General features: G+C 38.2%; 3 protein-coding genes and 1 non-coding gene across 7 annotated transcripts in view; 2 read left to right on the top strand and 2 right to left on the bottom strand.

The window, feature by feature from the left end:
• LOC105228428 (NAD kinase) overlaps nt 1-9680 on the bottom strand; it is a 51590-nt gene extending 41910 nt beyond the window's left edge. The window contains exon 1 of one of the 3 annotated variants that reach the window (XM_049453623.1): nt 9312-9680. In XM_049453623.1, the coding sequence (XP_049309580.1) occupies nt 9312-9514 (203 nt within the window). In that variant the 5' untranslated portion in view covers nt 9515-9680. Of the gene's footprint in view, nt 1-5853; nt 6668-9311 lie in introns of those variants that run through there. The other 2 variants (XM_011208254.4, XM_049453625.1) reach the window with 2 other exon arrangements.
• Nucleotides 7094-7197, top strand: Trnay-gua (transfer RNA tyrosine (anticodon GUA)). Its single transcript has 2 exons — nt 7094-7130; nt 7162-7197. It is a non-coding gene; the product is annotated as a tRNA-Tyr (tRNA).
• Nucleotides 9681-15267: 5587 nt separating the features above from the next.
• LOC105228425 (grpE protein homolog, mitochondrial) lies at nt 15268-17193 on the top strand. The gene is made up of 4 exons (XM_011208250.3): nt 15268-15504; nt 15702-16041; nt 16121-16276; nt 16384-17193. Exons 1-4 carry the CDS (start codon nt 15422-15424, stop codon nt 16489-16491), a joined length of 687 nt encoding a protein of 228 aa, XP_011206552.1. The 5' UTR covers nt 15268-15421; the 3' UTR covers nt 16492-17193.
• LOC105228426 (uncharacterized) lies at nt 17060-19323 on the bottom strand. 2 transcript variants are annotated; one of them, XM_049453635.1, is made up of 3 exons: nt 18828-19323; nt 18514-18762; nt 17060-18443 (listed from the first exon to the last, which is right to left on the bottom strand). In XM_049453635.1, the coding sequence occupies exons 2-3, from the start codon at nt 18529-18531 to the stop codon at nt 17247-17249; spliced, it is 1215 nt and encodes a 404-aa protein (XP_049309592.1). In that variant the 5' UTR covers nt 18532-18762; nt 18828-19323; the 3' UTR covers nt 17060-17246. The 2 variants fall into 2 exon arrangements, with proteins under 2 accessions (XP_049309592.1, XP_029407043.2); XM_029551183.2 differs by having other exon boundaries at nt 18514-19323.
• Nucleotides 19324-21387: the final 2064 nt, after the last annotated feature.

Below are 21387 nucleotides of genomic sequence, written 5' to 3'. Positions count from 1 at the left end.
TGCGCTTATGTAAATATTTTTGATTGCAAAATTATAGATTTTTTCCAATTTCAAGTATGTAATTAGGTATGTAAGCGCGCTTCTACGCGATTAACGTTCGTTCACAAAGGCAATGCCGCGCGATCACGTTTGTCAGCGCTGCGCCGATGACAAGTTTTCTACTGACAAGCTGTTGTCATATAATAAAGAACACAACGGTGTGCGCTAAAAAAACTTGATTCACATTTAATTTCATGCCATTGTCTATATATTTATTTACTTTCTGTCAGCTTATACATATATATATATTTATGTAATTAAATGTGTACAGTTATGTGTACTTAAATGTACTGATAAGCAGCTTTGACTTTTAATATTCCTTGATCATGTAGCATTTGTATATATGTACATATGTAACGGGTGATTTTTTTGAGGTTAGGATTTTCATGCATTAGTATTTGACAGATCACGTGGGATTTCAGACATGGTGTCAAAGAGAAAGATGCTCAGTATGCTTTGACATTTCATCATGAATAGACTTACTAACGAGCAACGCTTGCAAATCATTGAATTTTATTACCAAAATCAGTGTTCGGTTCGAAATGTGTTTCGCGCGCGTGTTTTGTTCAGCGATGAGGCTCATTTCTGGTTGAATGGCTACGTAAATAAGCAAAATTGCCGCATTTGGGGTGAAGAGCAACCAGAAGCCGTTCAAGAACTGCCCATGCATCCCGAAAAATGCACTGTTTGGTGTGGTTTGTACGCTGGTGGAATCATTGGACCGTATTTTTTCAAAGATGCTGTTGGACGCAACGTTACGGTGAATGGCGATCGCTATCGTTCGATGCTAACAAACTTTTTGTTGCCAAAAATGGAAGAACTGAACTTGGTTGACATGTGGTTTCAACAAGATGGCGCTACATGCCACACAGCTCGCGATTCTATGGCCATTTTGAGGGAAAACTTCGGACAACAATTCATCTCAAGAAATGGACCCGTAAGTTGGCCACCAAGATCATGCGATTTAACGCCTTTAGACTATTTTTTGTGGGGCTACGTCAAGTCTAAAGTCTACAGAAATAAGCCAGCAACTATTCCAGCTTTGGAAGACAACATTTCCGAAGAAATTCGGACTATTCCGGCCGAAATGCTCGAAAAAGTTGCCCAAAATTGGACTTTCCGAATGGACCACCTAAGACGCAGCCGCGGTCAACATTTAAATGAAATTATCTTCAAAAAGTAAATGTCATGAACCAATCTAACGTTTCAAATAAAGAACCGATGAGATTTTGCAAATTTTATGCGTTTTTTTTTTTAAAAAGTTATCAAGCTCTTAAAAAATCACCCTTTATAAGGGTAAATACACACATATTTACTTATAAAATATAAATAATGGGTTTTTCAATAGGGACGCTACAAATTTAGACCGATAGGGACGGCAAACGAAGCCATATTTTTCCGGCAGTAAGATTTGCCAATTCATCATGAAAAGATATACGATCCAACAAGGAGTCGAAATTAAAATTTACAACCGAAATTCGGAGTCAGTGGCCTCAACTTTAAGGGCGCTACGTCCAATTTATGGTCGTCATAATCGTGCTGTCAGAACAACAATTGAGGATCTAGTGGAAAAATTTGAATCGACAGGCACAGTGCAAAATGTTGCCGTGCCAGTGAGACAAAGAGGAAGACCCAAATCAGTCTCTCACACGTCGTTCGCAAGCGTTGGGCATCTCTGTGACGTCGTTGTGCCGCATTTTGCGAAAAGATCTTGGCCTAGACCCTTACAAGATCAAATTGGCGCAAGAACTGAAAACGCTTGACCGCCAGAATCGTCGTATGTTCGTGAATTGGGCAAAGCAACAACTTGAGAATGATCCGGATTTTCATCGGAAAATCATCTTCAGCGATGAGGCGCATTTCTGGCTGAATGGCTTCGTCAAAAAGCAAAATATCCGTTATTGATCCGGCAAAAATCCACACGTACTCCATGCATCATTGCATCCCGAAAAAACGGTTTAGTGCGGTTTATGGGCCAGCGGCGTCATTGGGCCGTACTTCTTCCGTGATGATCAAGACCGGCTCAATGATAACCGAATATTTTTGGCTCGAAGTGGATGATATGGACTTGGACAACATGTGGTTCCAACAGGACGGCACTGCAAGCCCTACAGTGAGTGTCACAATCGATTTATTGAAAACAAAGTTTAGTGCGATGTCCATGATATCGAACGTGAAATAGCTGCAGCATCGGATGATTTACGCTTGAAAACCGTCGAAAATTGGGTTCAGCGTCCGGACTTCTGCAAACGTGCCGATGGTGGCCATGCAAAAAAAAATCGAGTTCCATACATAATGGCAATGAATATACTTTCACAGGAATTAAACTTTTGTAGCTCTCTTATTGAAAAACCCGTTATGTATATTTATAAACAAGTAAGCCTACAACTTTGCTACTGTGATTATAAATCTGAAAACACTTGTTTATTATTGACACTGTCTTGCGATCAAAGGTGTCGTTATCAAGCGAAAGTATTACTATTCATACATTTATAAGCTTCCTTGTGGTCAAAAAGAACAAAAAGTTTGTGAAAACTTATAACAAATAAACAGTGCCACGGGTGGTGTTACTATTACTATTGCTAACGCAAAGTTGCTCATGACTAATGAACAATCGGCTGGCCGGTCGTTAACTACGCCGCACCAATATGATCGCCAGGATGCAGTGAAACGCAGACGAGGACGCTGTAAAAATGTGAGAACATTGCACTCCGGACAGAATGAAACTTGATGTCATCCATCGAACTCCTGCATAGTGAGGACCTAGTTAAGGAGCATTGGGTGCTTTGAAACATCTAAACTTAGAAGAATTAAACAGGGGGTTCCGCAGGGTGGTGTCCTCTCCCCGCTACTGTTTAATTTCTATATCTCGAAACTCCCTCAACCACCAGAGGGGGTCTCCATAACCTCGTACGCTGATGACTGCACGATATTGACGTCGGGCAATGGAATCGATGGCATGTGTTCGAAAGTAAACAGCTACCTCTCCGACCTTTCTCGTTTCCTCACTGCACGAAACCTCCAACTTTCACCCAAATCCACAGCGACTATATTCACAAACTGGACGAAGGAGTATAGACTTGAACTTAATATTGCATGGCGTCCGACTGTCAATAACCCTAAGATTTTAGGTGTAACATTCGAAAGTCTATGCTCCTTCTCTCCCCATACGACCGCGATTATCGCCAAGGTACAGAACCGCAACAAAATCCTCAAGTCGTTAGCCGGCAGTACATGGGGAAAAGACAAAGAAATGTTGTTGGCAACATACAAGGCAATCTACCGGCCGATCCTGAACTACGCAGCACCGATATGGTCGCCTGGATGCAGTGATACGCAGATGAGGAAACTTCAGACCTGCCAAAATACAGCACTCCGGACCACGACGGGATGCCTCTTGATGTCTCCCGTTGAACACCTCCATAATGAGACGCGCATGCTTCCTGTAAAGGAGCGTAATCAACTCCTCTCCAGGCAGTTCCTGCTTGGTTGCTTCCGTAGGAATCACCCCTGCAGCCATCTGCTTGGAGCGGAACCGCCTCCCAGGAGCATCAAGAGGTCATTCCTCGACTATGTCGACGACATTGAACAGTACGCCGACCAGACTTCGGACGCAACTAACTTTCGACAGGCACTGACCGCCATTCACACTGGAGCCATCAACACCTTCACCGACTCCCTTCCCGTGAATGGCGTTCTTGGAGTCAAACCACCACCTATTGCAGACGAAGAGCTCCAGTTGCCGCGAGAAACGCGAGTGACCCTAGCGCAACTTCGTTCTGGATACTGTAGCAGGTTAAACTCCTACTTATCCAGAATCGACCCCGACATACCCAATGTATGTCCTGCATGCAACGAGTCTCCGCATGACACTGGCCACCTCTTTGCATGCCCCACAAACCCTACCCATCTAACACCCTCTTCCCTTTGGTCCGACCCCGTCGAAACAGCACGTTTCTTGGGCCTACCGTTAGATGACCTCGACGACAACACAAACAACCCTTACCATCCTAATGGGGATTAGCTAACCGCTAAAACAACAACAACAGAAATAATCTCTGTAGTCTCCTGCTTGGAGCGGAACCACCTCCTAGGAGTATCAAGAAATCCTTTCTCAACTACGTCGACGACATGAAACAATACACCGACCAGACTTTGGGGCCAACTAACTTTAGACATGCACTGGCCGCCATTCACAGTGGATCCATAAACACCTTCATCGAAGCCCTCTTAGTGTATGGCGTACTTGGATTGAAACCACCACCAATCGCAGACGAAGAGCACGAGTTGCCGCGAGTGATCCTGGCGCAGATTCGTTCTGGATATTGTAGTAGGTTAAACTCCTACTTATCCAGAATAGATCCCGACATATCCAATATATGTCCTGCATGCAACGAGTCTCCGCATGACACTGACCACCTCTTTGCATCCCCTGCCAACCCTACTCATCTAACTCACTTTTCCCTTTGATCCGACCCCGTGGAAACAGCACGTTTCCTGGGCCTCTCCTTAGATGACGTCGACGACAACACAGATAACCCTTACCATTCTAACGGGGATTGAGAAACCTTTAAAACAACAACAGAACGAGCTCGAGTTCCCGCGAAAATCGAGAGTGGTCCATGCGCAGCTTCGTTATGGATACTGTAGCAGGTTAAGCTCCCACTTATTTAGAATCGACCCCGACATAACAAATATACATATGTCCAGCATGCAACGAGTCCCAGCATGACTGTAAGCAGCTCTTTGCATGCCCAGCTAATCCTACACAACTGACACCCCTCTCTCTACGATCCGACCCCGTCGATCATATGTGCAGCCTTAACTTAATATTCTGGATTACTTCAACTAATGTTACCTTAGTAGACGAGTATTTTTATACGCTTTGCACGATCACTTTATGTAATTTTTTCATTTTTAGATAAAGTAGTAAAACGTCAAATAAATATTCTTTTAATTAGCCATACTTTTGCTAGCGTTATGTATACTTTGATTTTGCTATCGGTGTTATATCAAGTGTCATTTACATAACTTTTTTTTTTATTTTTAGCAATTAGCACTACACCTGTTCCTTATTAGATAAGATAACAAGTAATTATTAGGGCGATAGCGCTTTTTAAAATTGTTTGATTTATTTAAAAAAAAAATCGAACAAGTTAAAAAATTTGCGAAAATGCCGAACTTTACTTTTGTGTACCGCCAACTTTTTTCTTTGAGAAGATATCTTCATGAAATTTGGAATGAATGAAATGGACCAAAGGCAGCGCTATAATCTCCAGATGAATCGGACCACAATAGCCTATAGCTGCCATACAAACTGACCTGACAAAAAACGCGCCAGGCTTTAGTTACCCCTTTAAGAAATTTCGCTAAGATGAAAAATAGCAGTTCACTTGCTAATTGCCACTATCCAACAAATCTTCTACAGAACGCCGTAGTTTATATCTAAATTACACGTTAATTGAGTCAATTATCCTAACCTAATAAATAGCTAGCTAACTGTAAAATTTTCCTACTCACAGCAACATTACAAAATCATGCAATTGTACTATAATTATATTTTCGCACATAACATATGACGATCACGTTAGAATTGTGACTAGGTATACCATAAACAGTTACCATGAGTAGGCTATTTCACGCAATCACGAAATATAAACAAAGCAACAATATCGGAACAGTAGCTATAATATAAACATGTGTATGTAGTAGATAAGAGAGCGGCAGGTAAACAATATGTACGCAAATTTCCTTTTGACTTTCCTTTCATAGCGTCTAGGTGTTATATAGTATATGTACACAAGATGAACTTACCACCATTCACGCATTGCCCCCACATTGGGCGCTGATGAAGCGTTGCTGCCATCACCGACACTGTTGCGATTAATGCACAGTGTTTGGTGTTCCTTGTAGGCTGCCGCAGCAGCCGCATTTGTGGCCGATGGTATGCACTCCACGGCGGCTGAGCTATTCTTACGACCATTCACATTACTGCTGGCGGACTGCGACATTTTTGTTTAGTGTTTAATGTTTAATGTTTCTATTTTTTATTTAATCTTGTTGTTGTAAAAATGGTATTTGTGTAATATAAGTGTTTATTGTATTTTTTGTATTTTTTTTAATGTTGTTAAACACAATGCAATATGACAATTGGCGCAGACGGAAGTACTTATTGTTCAGTTGTGTCCGTGCATGTGTGTGTGTGTGTGCTTTAAAGCATTGAGAATGTAAATGGAGGCTTTGAAATGTTACACTTAAGTATGAGTTAATATTAGATTCTAATCAATGGAATTGTATGTACCCTTCATAACTTTGAAGTCACCTTTAGCCGCTGCAGATGTAACTGCTTAAAATTTACATGTCTTTGACATTAGCCAGTTTCCGATTGGGATTTTTCTTAATCACTCTCTTTCAGCCTTTATAGGTGAAGAGGTCGGCGGGGCGGAGTTGCAGCGTTTACAAAGTATATATTAAGCTGATTTCACAATTCTTCCCTTTTTCCGATTTAAACACGCACACTTGTATTCACTTTTATTTGCAAATCATTGCATATTTGTTTTATTACAAAAAAAGTATAATAAATTTCTTCAACAAGCGTAAAAAACGTCGCGCAATTAAAGAAAAAGTTTAGTATCACGATTTGTCACACAACACGAATAAGATAATGGCAGCAAAACAGCAAAATAGTGACAACTGCACGAAGCAATAATCAAAAGAGAACAACCGATTGATATCAGCTGTTTGAAAACCTCAAAATTTTAAATAATATACCAGCGTGACATCTGACGGGGACTAGTGGTGAGTATGAGTTATATTTGGACTTTCAACTAGTTTCTGTTCAAGCAATATGTGATTATATGTGTAGGTTTTTTATGCAAGTATGTACATATATATTTTTAGATATTTATTAAAAAAAATGTTTTAATTTATATCTTTTATAAGCGACAAAATGGCAGCATTAGCCGCTATAATTATTGTATTTGTTGTATGGCAACAATCATATTTGAGTTTATGCTGGCGTTGAAATGAGAAATTACTCGTTGTAGAGAATAAGCCTTCGATAGCTCAGTTGGTAGAGCGGTGGACTGTAGAGGAATAATTTCAAGTGAGATTGAAGCAGATATCCATAGGTCGCTGGTTCAAATCCGGCTCGAAGGATTCCCCAGAGAATTTTTTACTGTTTTTTATTATTTTTCATCCATAAAATATTAACAACCTCCACATATTCGATATTTAGACCATTAAACATGGAGATTAGCTAATATTTAAAGCAAAGCATCCCAAACATTAGGTTAGGTTACTTTAATTTAAGTTGAGTTAGGTTTGGGTAGGTCAAGTTATAAGTTCACCCCCCAAAAAAACAATAATCACACTTGAACAGCTAAGAACGTGGATCCAATGTGATGCCTAAACATCACTTTCGTTAGGTTCGGCGAAGATACTTATGACTGCAGGATTGTTTCCAACGCCCGCCTGTTTCCACCTCACCTTTCTCCATACAACTTTGACAATTCTTCTTCTTTAATGCCGTAGATACCTATGCAGTAACTATGGTTCAAACAGCTCACGACTTCCGGTCTTGGACCAACCCTGCTCTGGGTAGCCAAAAAACATGCATTATCTACTAGATAAAAGCCTGTCGTCTCAAATTTAGTTTGATCAGAGGCTTAAGAGTCTGTCATTATTTAGGCATTCACTTTTTTAGTGAAAAATCTGAGAAAGAGAGTAACTAAAGTCTCCACCAAAATATCTCGGTCTCTTGCTTTCTTTAACGGTTCACAAAGTAAGAAAAAAATGGCGAGACCTTCTGTAGCTGATTGAAAACGAGGAATGAACCAGACAGAAATATAATAAACCGGATGTTGTATGTTTGTGCATAAATAGTCTACATGGAAATGTATGTATGTATGTATGAGTATGAAGCCTTCGGCTTGAAAGAATTTGTATATATGTAATTTTTAAATTTAACTCTGAATTGTCTGAAAATAGATTTCTTTACATATGCAAATTTTCATAACCGCGACACGTGAATAATTCCATAATGTATGCAAATAATGGAGATGACGCGGCTCAACATGGCTTAATAAACCGCAATGTGTCTACGCCAATAAAGCAAAATAGTCTAATTGAAAGCTGTTCAAATTTTTGTAATCCGATAACCAAAATGATACTTTAAAACCCGTCGATAACTAAGACCACGAGCACCAGAAATGGCACAATATCGGTACTGCAATTCGTCACGTACTTCCGGTGAGCACCCCATAGATCTCATACGTTATGAAAGCATGGTTTGAACTATGCCAAAGCATAGCACGAGAACAGAAGGTCCCTCCCATGAAAGTCGGCTCTAAGTCCCCGACTTTCAACGGGCCAAGGACTTAGAGAGCGGCAACAACAAAGTTTTATCGACCAAAGCTCACAATCAGACTAGGGTTGGGTAAGATGTTTGATCCCTCAATACAACGAGGGATCACACTTAAACTGCACAGTTCTTCGTGAAGCCAGATTAAAACTCCAGCAGTTGGGTAGATATCGGTAGATACATATATAGATATCGAAGAAGCTGCTTGGAACACAAATCAATGTAACTGCTTGGCAAAGTCGGACAATCGAGAAGGAAGTGTTAAAATGTTGCACCTCATATTCTTCCACGCAGTTTAATCAACTGTTATCCGGTAATCAATCCAACCACATAAGTATCGATGAAACAGCGCAGAGTTAGTACTGCTACAACTCTTAAAAGGTGGACTTAGCTGAGGACGAAGATCTTACGATTTACCTTAGGCCAAAGGACCTTCCAAATGCACATTTGCTAGTAGTTGACCAACGCTTGCTGAGCTGGTCTAAGGCCCAACCATTCAGTAGTGCCCATACGGCAGCTAGTGACCCAGCAAGCTCATCAGCCTTGCAACTTCTTGCAGTTTCCTGCAATACTGCTGTGACTGGTATCTAGACACCGCTTAACTAGTGTTGAGTTCACAGTTAAAATAACTTATTTTTACGAATGTTTCAGGCGTTGATTGCAGAAAAGTTATGGAATTGAGTTGAGTACTCGTAACTGGCATATGCCCTTCATAATAGGAACAGGAATAGGAACTGTCTTTTGTTGGACTTGCGACATTAAAAAAAGTAGAAGAAGAAGCGCAATACTATGCGAACTATTGAAACTACTCATGACTTATCTTTAACGCTTCCTTTCGATAGTTTATGTCTTGAAATCTTTTATGCTAATATTAAATTTTGTTAAATTATGAATATTCTCATGGACTCACCTGAATTGATTACGTTTCTCGATCAAGTCAGCGACACGTGTGCGCCGCAAGGGTGCTGGCGAGGCGCCAGGCGAGGCCTGCTGTTGATTGAGCGACGCGCCCATCATTGCTAATGTTGCCGAAGACTCGGCTGCTGCCGCGGCCGCCGCTGCTGCTTGCTCGGCCACCAAAGCACGCGCCATAATCAGATCTTCCTCCTTCATTTTCCTCCAACGATTTGCTGATAATTAGCGACGCTAACTCAGGGGCGTGTGAATTTACTTGTATATTGGAAAATCGTACGCGAAACTATTGTTTATTTTTTTTTTTGAAAAATCTAAATTAGTAGATACAAGTGTTTTGAATTTGATGCGTACACAAGCAAGTTAATTTTTAGAAATAATTTACAGATACGCAAGCTTAGAATTTTGCGCTTTATATTAGAACTAGAGCGTCTGGTAAGGCTTTATTCTATAACAGTTTGTGGGTGCAACAACACAGCCGAAACTCCAGCTCGCATGCAAACTAGTCTGCTAAGTGCACTTGTACTCAGCCATGTGCAGACACAATTGACCCTGTTTTAATACTCACTTGGGATTTTTATTGTTTTATTTTATTTTTTATTTGAATTGTTTATTTTTTTTCTTCTATTTTTTATTTTTATTTTAGTTTTATTATTTTATTTTTATTAAACTTTTTTATTTTATTGTATTTAATTTTTATTTTATTTTTTTTTAGTTTTTATTTTTGAATTCCGCAACACTTCTGCTTTCAAATCAGCATATCTGTGTGTTTGTTTGCATGTGTGTGTGTGTGTATTTTTTGCAGACGCAAATCTGCCGTAGAGGAAGTCTATATACAAGCATATATTTATTCAAATTATTGATTTATGTAAACGCCGTTTCACAGCGAATTTCCATACACGATTTCGGTATACGAAATATTTTCGGTATCACACACTCGAGCCGATAGCACAACCGAACGCAGTTGAAGTCGAATTTGTACTGATGCGTTTGCTGCAGCAAACTGTTGAGTTTAACACCAAAATTGTAGAATTTTGTAGCAACAGCGAGAACAACAACGACAACGACAACAGCAGCAGTAGCAACAACAAGAACAACAACAATAGGGATAACAACAACGACAATAACAACAAAAACAACAGTGGCAGCAATGGCAGCAACAACAACAATAGCAACAAAAATTACAACAACAACATGAACAGCAAAAACAATAGCAACAACTATAATAACAACAATAGCAACAACAACAATAGTAACAATGCCAGCAACTGCGTTAACGCCAGCAGCGGCTGTGGCAACAACAATGCCACATTGATCATAACAACAATGCCTTCTAGAGATCGCTTAGATACATATGGACACGGGTATAAGTAAGAATTTATATGCATACATACATACATACACATAGCTGTAGCTATAATACTATAAACACACAAAGCCACATTGAAAATATATACGCTTGCGTTTGTGTGTGTGTGTATGCCAATCTGCATTATGCATGTACGCCCGTATAGGTACTATATAGTCACCCGCCGTCACGTATGTTTGTATGTATGACCGTGTGTTTGTGAAAATTCTGAATTCAGCACAAAAAAATATTTACATTTTCTCAATTTATTTCTTTTTATTTTACATTTTTTTCACTCACTTTTGTGGTGATTTTTTCTTTCTACTTGCGCAGTGATCTTGTTCGCGCAATTGGACGCAGCGTTCGACGGCGCTGCGGCAAATAGTTGCAAAAACAACAACAACAACAACCATACGTTTAACAATACGCGCATTAGCAATGAGCACAATAACAATGATCGGCAGCAACAGTTAAGACAATGAGCATAAAACAATTGCAACAACAACAACAAAACAAACAAAAACAAGCAACAACATACACAGTATAGTAACAGCAAAACAACAGCAATGTCAGCAGCATTTCCAGTGCTGTCGCTAACACCACAACGCCAACCAACCGCTGCACCGCCGCAGCCCGCGCAACGCCCCACAGACGGTAGAGTTTACCTGGTTGCGGTTTGTGTTCGCGCCGCCAACAGTGTTGATCTTGAAATTGTGCGAAGTAACAAGCCTCCTCCTGTTCGAACGTTCATTATTTGCGGTGGCGATCGGTTAGTTGCCGATGCATAACCACACACACGCATAAGCATACATACAAACATACATTATAGCGCATGTATAAATAAATACTTGAGTCTCATACCCATAAATTCTGTATAAAATACACGCAATTTTATGTGCATGTGTGTGTATGTGTCTGTGTGCAATGCTGTCTCACCTGGCGCGTGTTTCCACAAGTGAATCTGTATGTAGAACTCCTTATAGGTGCTCGCCTAAAATAAATACTATTTCACCTTTTTGCTGTTGTTGTTGGCATTCGTTATTGCTAAATAGGCCTTTCGTTTCATTCTATTTTTCATGGAAGAGCGTACTTAATCGATTGGTATTGCTAAACATTCGGACTGGATTAAAAAACTGCATGTCCGAGGTTCGAATGAAAGGGATGCCGAAATAGTTGCAGCTTTTCCGCCCTGCATGCCGGATCGGCTGATTAAATGACATTTTCTGACAATCTGGCTCATTTCCCTACGAGATCAATGTGAGTCTATACACTCTAAGAAGTTGGTGATTTGGGAATGACTTTAGTGATGTCTTACGACGTTCATTTTATCATTGGATTAAGGTCCTGTAGGCCCTTGTTCATTAGCAAAGCAAAAGCCTACCGATCACTTTCGAAGTTCTGCCGTAAACTTCTTGAGGTCTAGAAGACGGCCAAAGGGTTAACGATCTCTGAACAGATAGGCACGGACGGCCACTTTACCCTGCTGAACCTTACTCCTTCAACGATTTTCTTTTTTCTTATGATCAAGGTCTTCTCTTTATCGCCAGCTTAACTAACAAAGAAAAGGAATAAAAAAAATGTCTAAAGAAGTCAGCAATATTAGACTTATTTACCTACATTAGTTCTTTTCTGAATACAGACATTTCAACCTTTTCAAAGCTATCCTATCTAGGATCCTGCAAATATGAATCAAAAGTAGCAGAAGTTCCAATTGCTCACTAAACTGTCATTAATATGAACTGATAGTGATTTTTTTACGAGCACAAAGTATCGAAATCCCGACCGCACGACAGTGTAGAACTCTAATCCGAACTAAACATCCTATCATTATGTAATGATTCTTCTGGTCGCAACCTCAAATATTACGTCGGGAGAATTCTCGAGCATTACTCATTCTTTGGTATTTGTTTGATTTTTCTTTTCACTGGGGTGGTTTTTACGTGGCGGGTCCCAAACCCAGCGGACACCCATGGGAAGAGATTTTTTGCCTTCTCACTTTAGCTCGCCATCATGTTTTTTAGCTACCTAGAGGACACTTGGTCCAAGACCGGAAGTCGTGAGGTACCTGAGCCGTATGTAAAAGATTCGTTTCTGGCCACTCCCAAGTGAATGGCGTTCGAAGAATCTTCTTCACTTGCGTGAACTTCTACCCATGGTTCCATCCTCGCATTGGCAACGGCGAATACTACAGTCGATAGAACGATTATCTGTACGAGATATACGACGACATTGACTTAGTACAGCGAATTAAGAAACAGTGGCTACGCTGGCTAATAAAGACGATTTGTCTGATCCGCGTCCTCTTAGTCCGTTTAATTTTGGAGTCCTCTTATGCACTGCTGTTCCCAGGCTTTTGGATTTTTTTCGGCTATTTCGCACACCGCTTTCCACGTATCTTTGGATTCAATCATTAGTCTACTAGATTTTCAGGAGTTGGGTCTGTACCAAATGTGCTCTTTAGGTATCACTTTTCTTGCTCGTTTTGCGCACAGTGGCACAACGTATGCTCGAAGTTCAAAATCACATAACCTGTGCGTTTTCAAAGCCATTTCAATGTCACTTTCTATACTTTAAATTGCTATTATGTTTTTAATGATTTAAAAGTAAATTTTTTAATGAGCATAATAAAAATTCGCTAATTCATGCCGTCATGCGTAAACTACACCTTTTTCACTGGATTTTATTTTTATTATATCCTAAACAAGGTATATTAAGCTTATTAAGAAGTTTGTAATACTCACAAGGAAACGTTGGAGACCCTATAAAGTATATATACTTGCAAAGGATCAGCGTGATGACCTAAGTCGATTTAGCCACGTTCGTCTGTCCATCTGTATATACGCGAATTAGTCACTCAGTTTATGAGATATCGATCTGAAACTTTGCTCACTGTCTTTTCTCCCCAAGAAGCTGCTCATTTGTCGAAACCGACGTTATCGGACATTTATAGCATATATAGTACATAGCTGTCATACTAATTGAACGATCGAAATCATATTCTTGTATGATAAACGTTTTTATTTGAGAAAATATCTTCACCAAATTCGGAACACAATATTGTTCAAGACAACGCTATAATCTCCAAAGAAATTGTACAGATCGGACCACTATAGCATATAGCAGTCATACGAACTGATCGATAAAAATCGAGATAAAACTCTTTTTAAACCTGTCAGGCTTCCTACATGTGCATTTCTCACATGTGTAGGGTATTAAAGTTTGGGTGCAGCCGAAGTTAACACTTTTTCTTGTTTCTTTTTTTAATTTTTTTGCAAAGTGACGTGTAAATTTTACTTATTGCCGCAAACGATATGCATCAAATTCAAGGCATTCACTCGAAAGTGCCAACGTAAATACATATGTAACTATATGGGGCGTGAATTTGCTCGTATTTTGCGTCTACTATAAAATCAAGGTAGCTGGCAACGACCTGCGGCAAGTTGGTTAGCCCACAGTACAGCAATTATTAATGCAATGAAAGTAAAATTTATAATTAAGTTGTCCGTTGCAAACACAGGTACGTGCATAAATAGCTGCTAAAGCGGCAACATACATGGAAAAATAAATATAGTAAATTTGTATGGACATACATACATATGTCAGTCGTGATGACATACACAAACCATTTATTATATTCAAATGAGTATTAGTTCCGTTTTGTTAAGCACAATCTACACAACCATAACAACGAGCAACACTTCAAAGGCGCACCCATAAAGTTTAGAAGCTTATTTAACCATTTTCCATTTAGTTATTATTTTATTAAGCGCGTTGTTTAAATTTATTGCACACGATTAAAACAATTTATGCATTTTTCAAATCTTTAGAGGCAATTATGCAGGCGCTTTTCTAGGTATGTGATGCTGTGCAGCAATTTGCATGCAATGTGTTTTCTATTTATAAAATATGTGCATAAGTATGTGCATATAAAAAATATGTAAATGCATACAAAGGATATGCAAATTAAGGCTATCGAACTTCTTTGAAGCGATCTTCCAACTAGTCACGGAAAACCACCTGCAAAATGAAAGGAATGCAAATGAGCAGAAGACTTCAAACACTTGCCGATCGGATAGCACAACTTTCTCAAATGTCTTATTCAGATTAGTTTGGTGTAGTGGCTTGACAATTAGTATGCGCGGAAAACACTTTCTGCTTTGTAAAGAAACTTTCACAAATCTTAAGGTCAACTGATATGATAACAGCGCTTACAATAATATGTGTATATACTACGTAGTTCTTCATACTATCCTTATATAGAGAGTTGTCCGCCGGAAACAAAATGCTGCGAAATAAATTGAACTGCAACGTAATTCAAAAACAAAGAGATTGTATAGTGTTATCGATTATTGATTTCAAATTATAGCGAGCATTTGAAACCAGGATGCTGGAGCTTAACATTACGAACATAACTAATGCTCAAAATGAAACACTCAAAGCGCATATAATTTAACCAAGAACTAGATTACACTTTTCAATTTATTCCACATTTATTTAAAATAAATGAAAAAACGATTTTCTATTAAACAGTTTTAGAGCCAACGTTATGCACAATCAACTAATGTAAATAACAGAGGTCGCTGCACACTGAATTCTTTACTGACAATTACAGCTGTCAGAGTTGAATATTCATTGCCAGATTCGGATTGCACAAGAAATATTCTGTAAAATAAAGAAAATTTAATAGTGTTTGAAAAACGCGATAGGAAAATAAAAAGCACGACTTTGTCATTATAAGATAAAGTACAAAAAAGAAGAAAATGTCAAGGAGAACTATTTCGTTGTTTACGCTTGCAAATCGTTATGCAGCTGCTGTGAAGAGCCAAAACGTGTTGGCGACGAGGTAAGCACATTATCGCCGGTCCAGCAGCCCCAGTGTTGCTGGGTGTTTGTGGGGTAGACCAAAGTAGAGGTGTGATGACAATGTGATAAGATTATTGTGACGTAATAAAGCAATAAATTGCAAAAACATTATTTGTGGTGACTCCAGTATACGTTTAGAGCCCTATTTTATAATCAAAAGTTTCTTATTTGATATAGACCAGCGTTGCGTTTCTACAGCACGGAAAACTCCGCACAAAAACCACAACAGTCAGATACCGATGGCTCGAATCCATTGGAAGGCGCAGTTGCTGAAGCGACAAAGAAGTTGACAGAAGAAATCGAAATACTATCCAAAGAAGTGAATGACTTGAAAGAAAAAAATGATGAATTATTAGATAAGTACAAACGTTCACTAGCGGACAGTGAAAATCTGCGTACACGTCTCACCAAACAGATAGCTGATGCTAAAGTTTTTGGCATACAGAGCTTTTGTAAAGACCTGCTTGAGGTAGCTGATATACTCGGACATGCCACAGACGCGGTGCCGAAAGATGAAGTAAGTTTTTTTTCTGGCTTATGCAATAAATTATGTAATTATATAATAAATCAAAATTTTATTTCGCTCTCTTCATTAGCTTAACGAAAATAATCCACATTTGAAGAACCTATACGAAGGTTTGACCATGACTAAAGCTTCACTGTTGCAGGTGTTTAAACGTCATGGCTTGGAACCAATCAACCCACTTAACGAGAAATTTAACCCAAATATGCACGAAGCATTATTCGAAAAGGTATATGTATAGACAACACATTTTTCTCTGTAATGTAGAAATCGGTATATACTGTATATATTCCGATAGTTGTGGTAATGTTTAATAAAAATTATATTATTTTGCAGGATGATGCCACTGTCGAGCCCAGCACTGTTGTTGTTGTCACCAAATTAGGCTACAAATTGCATGAACGTTGTATACGACCTGCGTTGGTTGGTGTCTCAAAGTCATGAGGGGATTCTAACTTCGACGAATAACTAGTGAAAAAGCTGCTTGGAAGTACTCTGCAGTTCCAGAAAAAAACGAAAACTAGTATGCTCTTATAAATATGTTTTTTTGTTTAATTTTACTGTGGTTCGAGGCCAAATTTCATAACAACTACTTCATCTGTGAAGAATATTTCTTTTCTAGACTAAATCTGCGATTTTCAGTACATATAATTGTTGTATATAAACTTTGAATACATAACAGAAAGTTACGTCTGCAATGTTATGGCTTCCTTGTTTATATATTTCAACTATTGTGAAACTGTCCTTGAACTGTTATATCTTCTTTCCAATATCCAATGAATTTCCGTAAAATTTCTAATTGAAAAAGTAATGAAATTTAACTTATGTCTCTATTGACTTTTTCAACACTTTAAAATGGTTCACTTGAAGCCGCAAAATTAACAAATAAAAATACAATTTAGCTATAAAATAAAATTATTAAGTTAGGCAATGAAATGTAGAAGTGTGTACGCATACACTTGCATTTCACAATGATTGGTGTGCGTTTGTATGAGTGCTTTGAAAGTTTAACTTGTTTTTCTTAAAGACTAAATGCACAGCGTTACACGAATAATATGTTCGCGATGGTATAGAAATCTATGTTAATTATATAATAAAATGAAAAACAAATATGTTTGTAAAATATATAACTCCCTACAAATTTTATTCAATAGTCTTAATTAATTTATGCTAAAATACAATTAAAAGCCGACAATCAGCTATTTGAGTGTAGCTGCGGTGCTCTGTAGCAATTTGCGCAAGTCATCATCCTGTTCGATGGCGCGCTTCACCGCCACCAACAGTTGTTCATCAATACGGGTGGAACTATCGTTAGTCAGCGGCAAACGACTCACCTTGGCAGCTAATTCTGCCAGTTTTGGTTTGCTTTGCAACAACGTTTGCAATTGTTGTGGTGGTATATTGGTGGCGCGTGCCAGCTCTATATGCGGTGGCACGTAGAATTTAGGTGTGTTCAAATGTACGGGCGAAAAGACGACCGGTGGTGCCATTGGCATGACTACAGCATCATTATGCCTCACACGATTGTCGGCAATGGGGCGCAGTGGCACAGGATAGTGATAAGGTAAGGGATTACGCACCAACATTGGCTTATGGTGTGCAATACTGTTGTGTGTTTGATGTGTTGCTGTCACTTGCATTCGCTTTCTATACGCCAACTGCGGTTTAATGTATTTGCTTAGCTGTTGCTCGACATTCTTTCGCGTTTCAGCCGCATCGGCGCTACCTCTTTGCGGCCATAGATTGTAAATATGAAAATACGCAGCAACACGTTCCAGAAAATTGTTTTTCTTTGTTTCAGCAGTAGTTGTTACACTTAGCGCCTGTTGTGACTTTTGCTGTTGTTGTTGCTGACGACGACGCTGCTCATCGGTGCGATCAGTGAAGTCTGCCGATTCAAGGTAGGCTTTTATCAGCGCGATACCTTGTTCTGTATTTGTCATCTGCCGGATATATTTAATGGTCTCCGTCGCATTGGCGGTGCCAAGAAACTCGGCAAGCTCACTTATACTGGGCACTTCATCAAGACTCTTTAGACCAAGCTTTGAACGTGCAATTTCAAGCAAATCATGTGGAAACTCATCGGGTGTGTAAATGGTATTACCTGTGGAAATTTCAAGTGGTGCTATAGCAGGTTTAGTTGTGACGTCGCTAGTGCTGGCGTCGGTACTAGAAGCGTTTGTTGGTGGCGCTGTAGTGCTTGTGGTAGTAACAGCTTCCACTAGCTCGGTGCTTATAACAGCCGGCTCGGTTGTTGCCAATCTAGCCTCTTGCGCATTTATAATCTTATAGCTGGGATACTTTTGCAGTTTATGGAAATATAGCCGCTGGGGGTACGACATTGTAGGCACCTGTTGTGTGTGCGCCCACTTCAAGACAATTAAAAAGCAAAGTATCTGCAATTAATTTATTAAAAATTCTAATAATTTCTCGTTGCGTTGTAAAATATAATTTTTGTGTACTTACTCTGTATTCTAAAAACATTTTTTTTTATTTTTTAAACTGCACAGAAAAATAAAATTATTTCACTTCGTTCTACTTCCCGCCCCTATGAATTGTCCAATTTGTCCGTCTACTTGCTGCCAATGCAAGTAACCAACTGAAGCGTTTTCTAAAGGAATCTTTTCTTACTTGCAACATGCTGCACAAATGCACAATGCATGCGGTTCTAACGAATTTTGCTACGGTGCCTTTGTATGCATGCGTCAATGTGTTCTAAACAAACAGACCATTTGTATGTTTGAGCATGCCATAGTGTAATTCTTTGACATTTTACCTACCTGAATCTTGTTTTATTTATTTTTAACTGATTGCTCTGTTCGTGATCGCATTGAAAATGTGGGTGCTGCTTAGTCTATGGGCCACCAATAGAAATTCTACCTGCATGTGTTGTGCTGCGTGGGTCACTCTATGGTTTGTTTTATGATTCCACCGTAACAAACAATTAACATTCTACGCAGAGCACTATTTACAGCGTCATTTTCAATGGCAAACGATATTGTGTTAAGAAAAGTCGTGATAATTTTTATATAAGTATGTGCATACGTATTCGTAAGACGCTTTCATGTGCGTTATTGTAAGGTCTAATACATATATAGATACAGTGGGCCACAGTAGACAATTTTAGAAATTAATAGCCAAGACTATTTCTCAGGAAAATATCAATTATTGTACTGCCAGATTTGTCGAAACAAAATGTACATATTTCAAATCACTCATTCGTTTAATATAACCAGCGATGAACATAACACTGCCATATTTTGTACTCAACGACCAATTCAATTTAATATCAGCGGTACAATATCCAAATATGCGATGCTTATATTAAAAATGTAAAATGTAAATGTATGTAAATACATATGTATGTATGTATATTGCATATAGCTACAAACATTTGTTGCAAGTGACCAGAAATTCTATATATAAGGTATTGATTATGACGTTGTTAGACCACGTGCTCAAATAGCAGTGGCTGTAATGCGAAAATTATATTTTTGTTACAATAAAGGGTATAAAAGGGCTCGTGTAGGTTCATCCATGTTCTGTTACAGCATTTGTACATACTTATGTAGGTTTGCATGGCACATTTGTAAGTCTGATGGTTTTAAGGTTCTTTTGCACAAAGCGATTACTCAATTCTATATCAAAATTCCATTTAATCCAACATATGATCAGTACTTAAATGCTATACTAATAACCAGATTTATATATAAAAATTCTTTTCCTAAGTCTTTAATTTGTTGAAACATTTTTCAAGTTGGTTAGTGCCATTAAAATACAACTAACCACTGGTAAATATGTTACATTTTTCTCTTTGTCCGAAAATAGCACTCGAATGCCCAAGAAAATGTCGGCAAAAGAGCGTGCATTGGACAGTACTTAGAACCCAATATTATTTAATTGTGCTACACAAACTCATAGTTCGCCTGCAAAGCATGCAGCTACTCCGCTGTTTAACTAAACTAACTTTTCAACCGTTTCAATTGTTTTAACAATTTGTAGTTTGATTAGCGCCATTGAAGGACAGCCAGCCAATGGTAAATATGTTAAATTTTTCTCTTTGTCCGCAAATAGCACTCGAATGCCCAGGAAATGTCGGCAAATGAGCGTGCATTGGACAATAAGTAATCCTATAAAATTAGTTATATTTCTTTGAAACTGTAGCAAGTAAATATCGAATTAGAACAACTTATATTTCTTTGAAACTGTAGCAAATATATATGGAATATGTGAGCCCACACCATGGTATAGCACCTTGCCCACACTGACTTCACCAAATGCCAAAAAGTAAATGATTCATTTAGCCATTGTATAAACCTACAAGTAACCAATCCTTCATTTTTCACCAACACATACGCAAAAATCTACTACAAATCGGGCACTTGGTACGGGTTGCCCCTAAATATTCTACTACAAATTGGGCACTTGGTTCGGGTTGCCCCCAAGTATTCTGCTACTAATTAGTCACTTGGTACGGGTTGCCCCCAAATATTCTACTACTAAAACGTTCAAATGCCTCAAATCTGCTATAGTGTGTTGCCGTGTTAGGTTTTAAAATTTATAACTTTAACAATATTTTTATAAATGTTCAAATATTTTTCGATTATTTAAATTCCTAAATATTAAATTTAATCAGTTTTGTCCAAAATATTAATTACTGTATCAATATATTATTAAATGTTTCCAATTTTATAAAAAAATATTTATGTATATAACTTTTCAAAGTTTACCAAGACCTACCAATTCTACCTCATTTCAAAATATACAAATCGAGGTAAATGTGGACGTAGATGAAAGCAGCTTTCTACATAAAAATGCTTTTGTGTATTTTTGCGGTTATTTGTACTATAAATATTTTAAACAACATAATTGTTTAATGCCCTTGCCAAGATTTGATGGTGGTATTACTGAAGAAGATTTTTTCTTCACTTCAGAAAAGCAATATAGTAATTGCCAAATAGTAAAACCACCCCTTGAATTTATAGATTTTCTATCGAAAATCGAAGATATTTATACACAACATTTTGATTCTACTTGCCATAGGATCGGATTTTCTCAAATATTATTTGAAAAAATGGTTAACGTAGAACCGTACTATTGTTGTGAAAATTGTAATTCTGATATTATAAAATGTCTATTCATTAGAATTAGAACATATTTCCTAGTAAAACAAAGTGATTTCAAAAAGGTAAAGTTCTTGTGTGTTACACATAAATAGTAATCACGTCCGTTTGTCTGTCTATATGAGTCGGAATTTATATGTATATATGTATGTATGTCTGTATTTTGTAAATATTATTTATTACTTAGTAGATTGTTTTGAATATTATTGTTTTTGTT

The sequence above is a fragment of the Bactrocera dorsalis genome, chromosome 3 (genome assembly GCF_023373825.1).
Source record: "Bactrocera dorsalis isolate Fly_Bdor chromosome 3, ASM2337382v1, whole genome shotgun sequence".
Lineage (NCBI taxonomy): Eukaryota > Metazoa > Arthropoda > Insecta > Diptera > Tephritidae > Bactrocera > Bactrocera dorsalis.
This window is presented reverse-complemented; position numbering and strand designations above follow the sequence as displayed.

Excerpts from the sequence above, each read along its gene's own strand:
- LOC105228425 (XM_011208250.3), top strand. The coding sequence starts at position 15,422 with ATGTCAAGGAGAACTATTTCGTTGTTTACGCTTGCAAATCGTTATGCA. Across the intron at positions 16,042-16,120 it reads ACGCGGTGCCGAAAGATGAA|CTTAACGAAAATAATCCACA; the intron begins GTAAGTTTTTTT and ends TCTCTTCATTAG. Across the intron at positions 16,277-16,383 it reads ACGAAGCATTATTCGAAAAG|GATGATGCCACTGTCGAGCC; the intron begins GTATATGTATAG and ends ATTATTTTGCAG.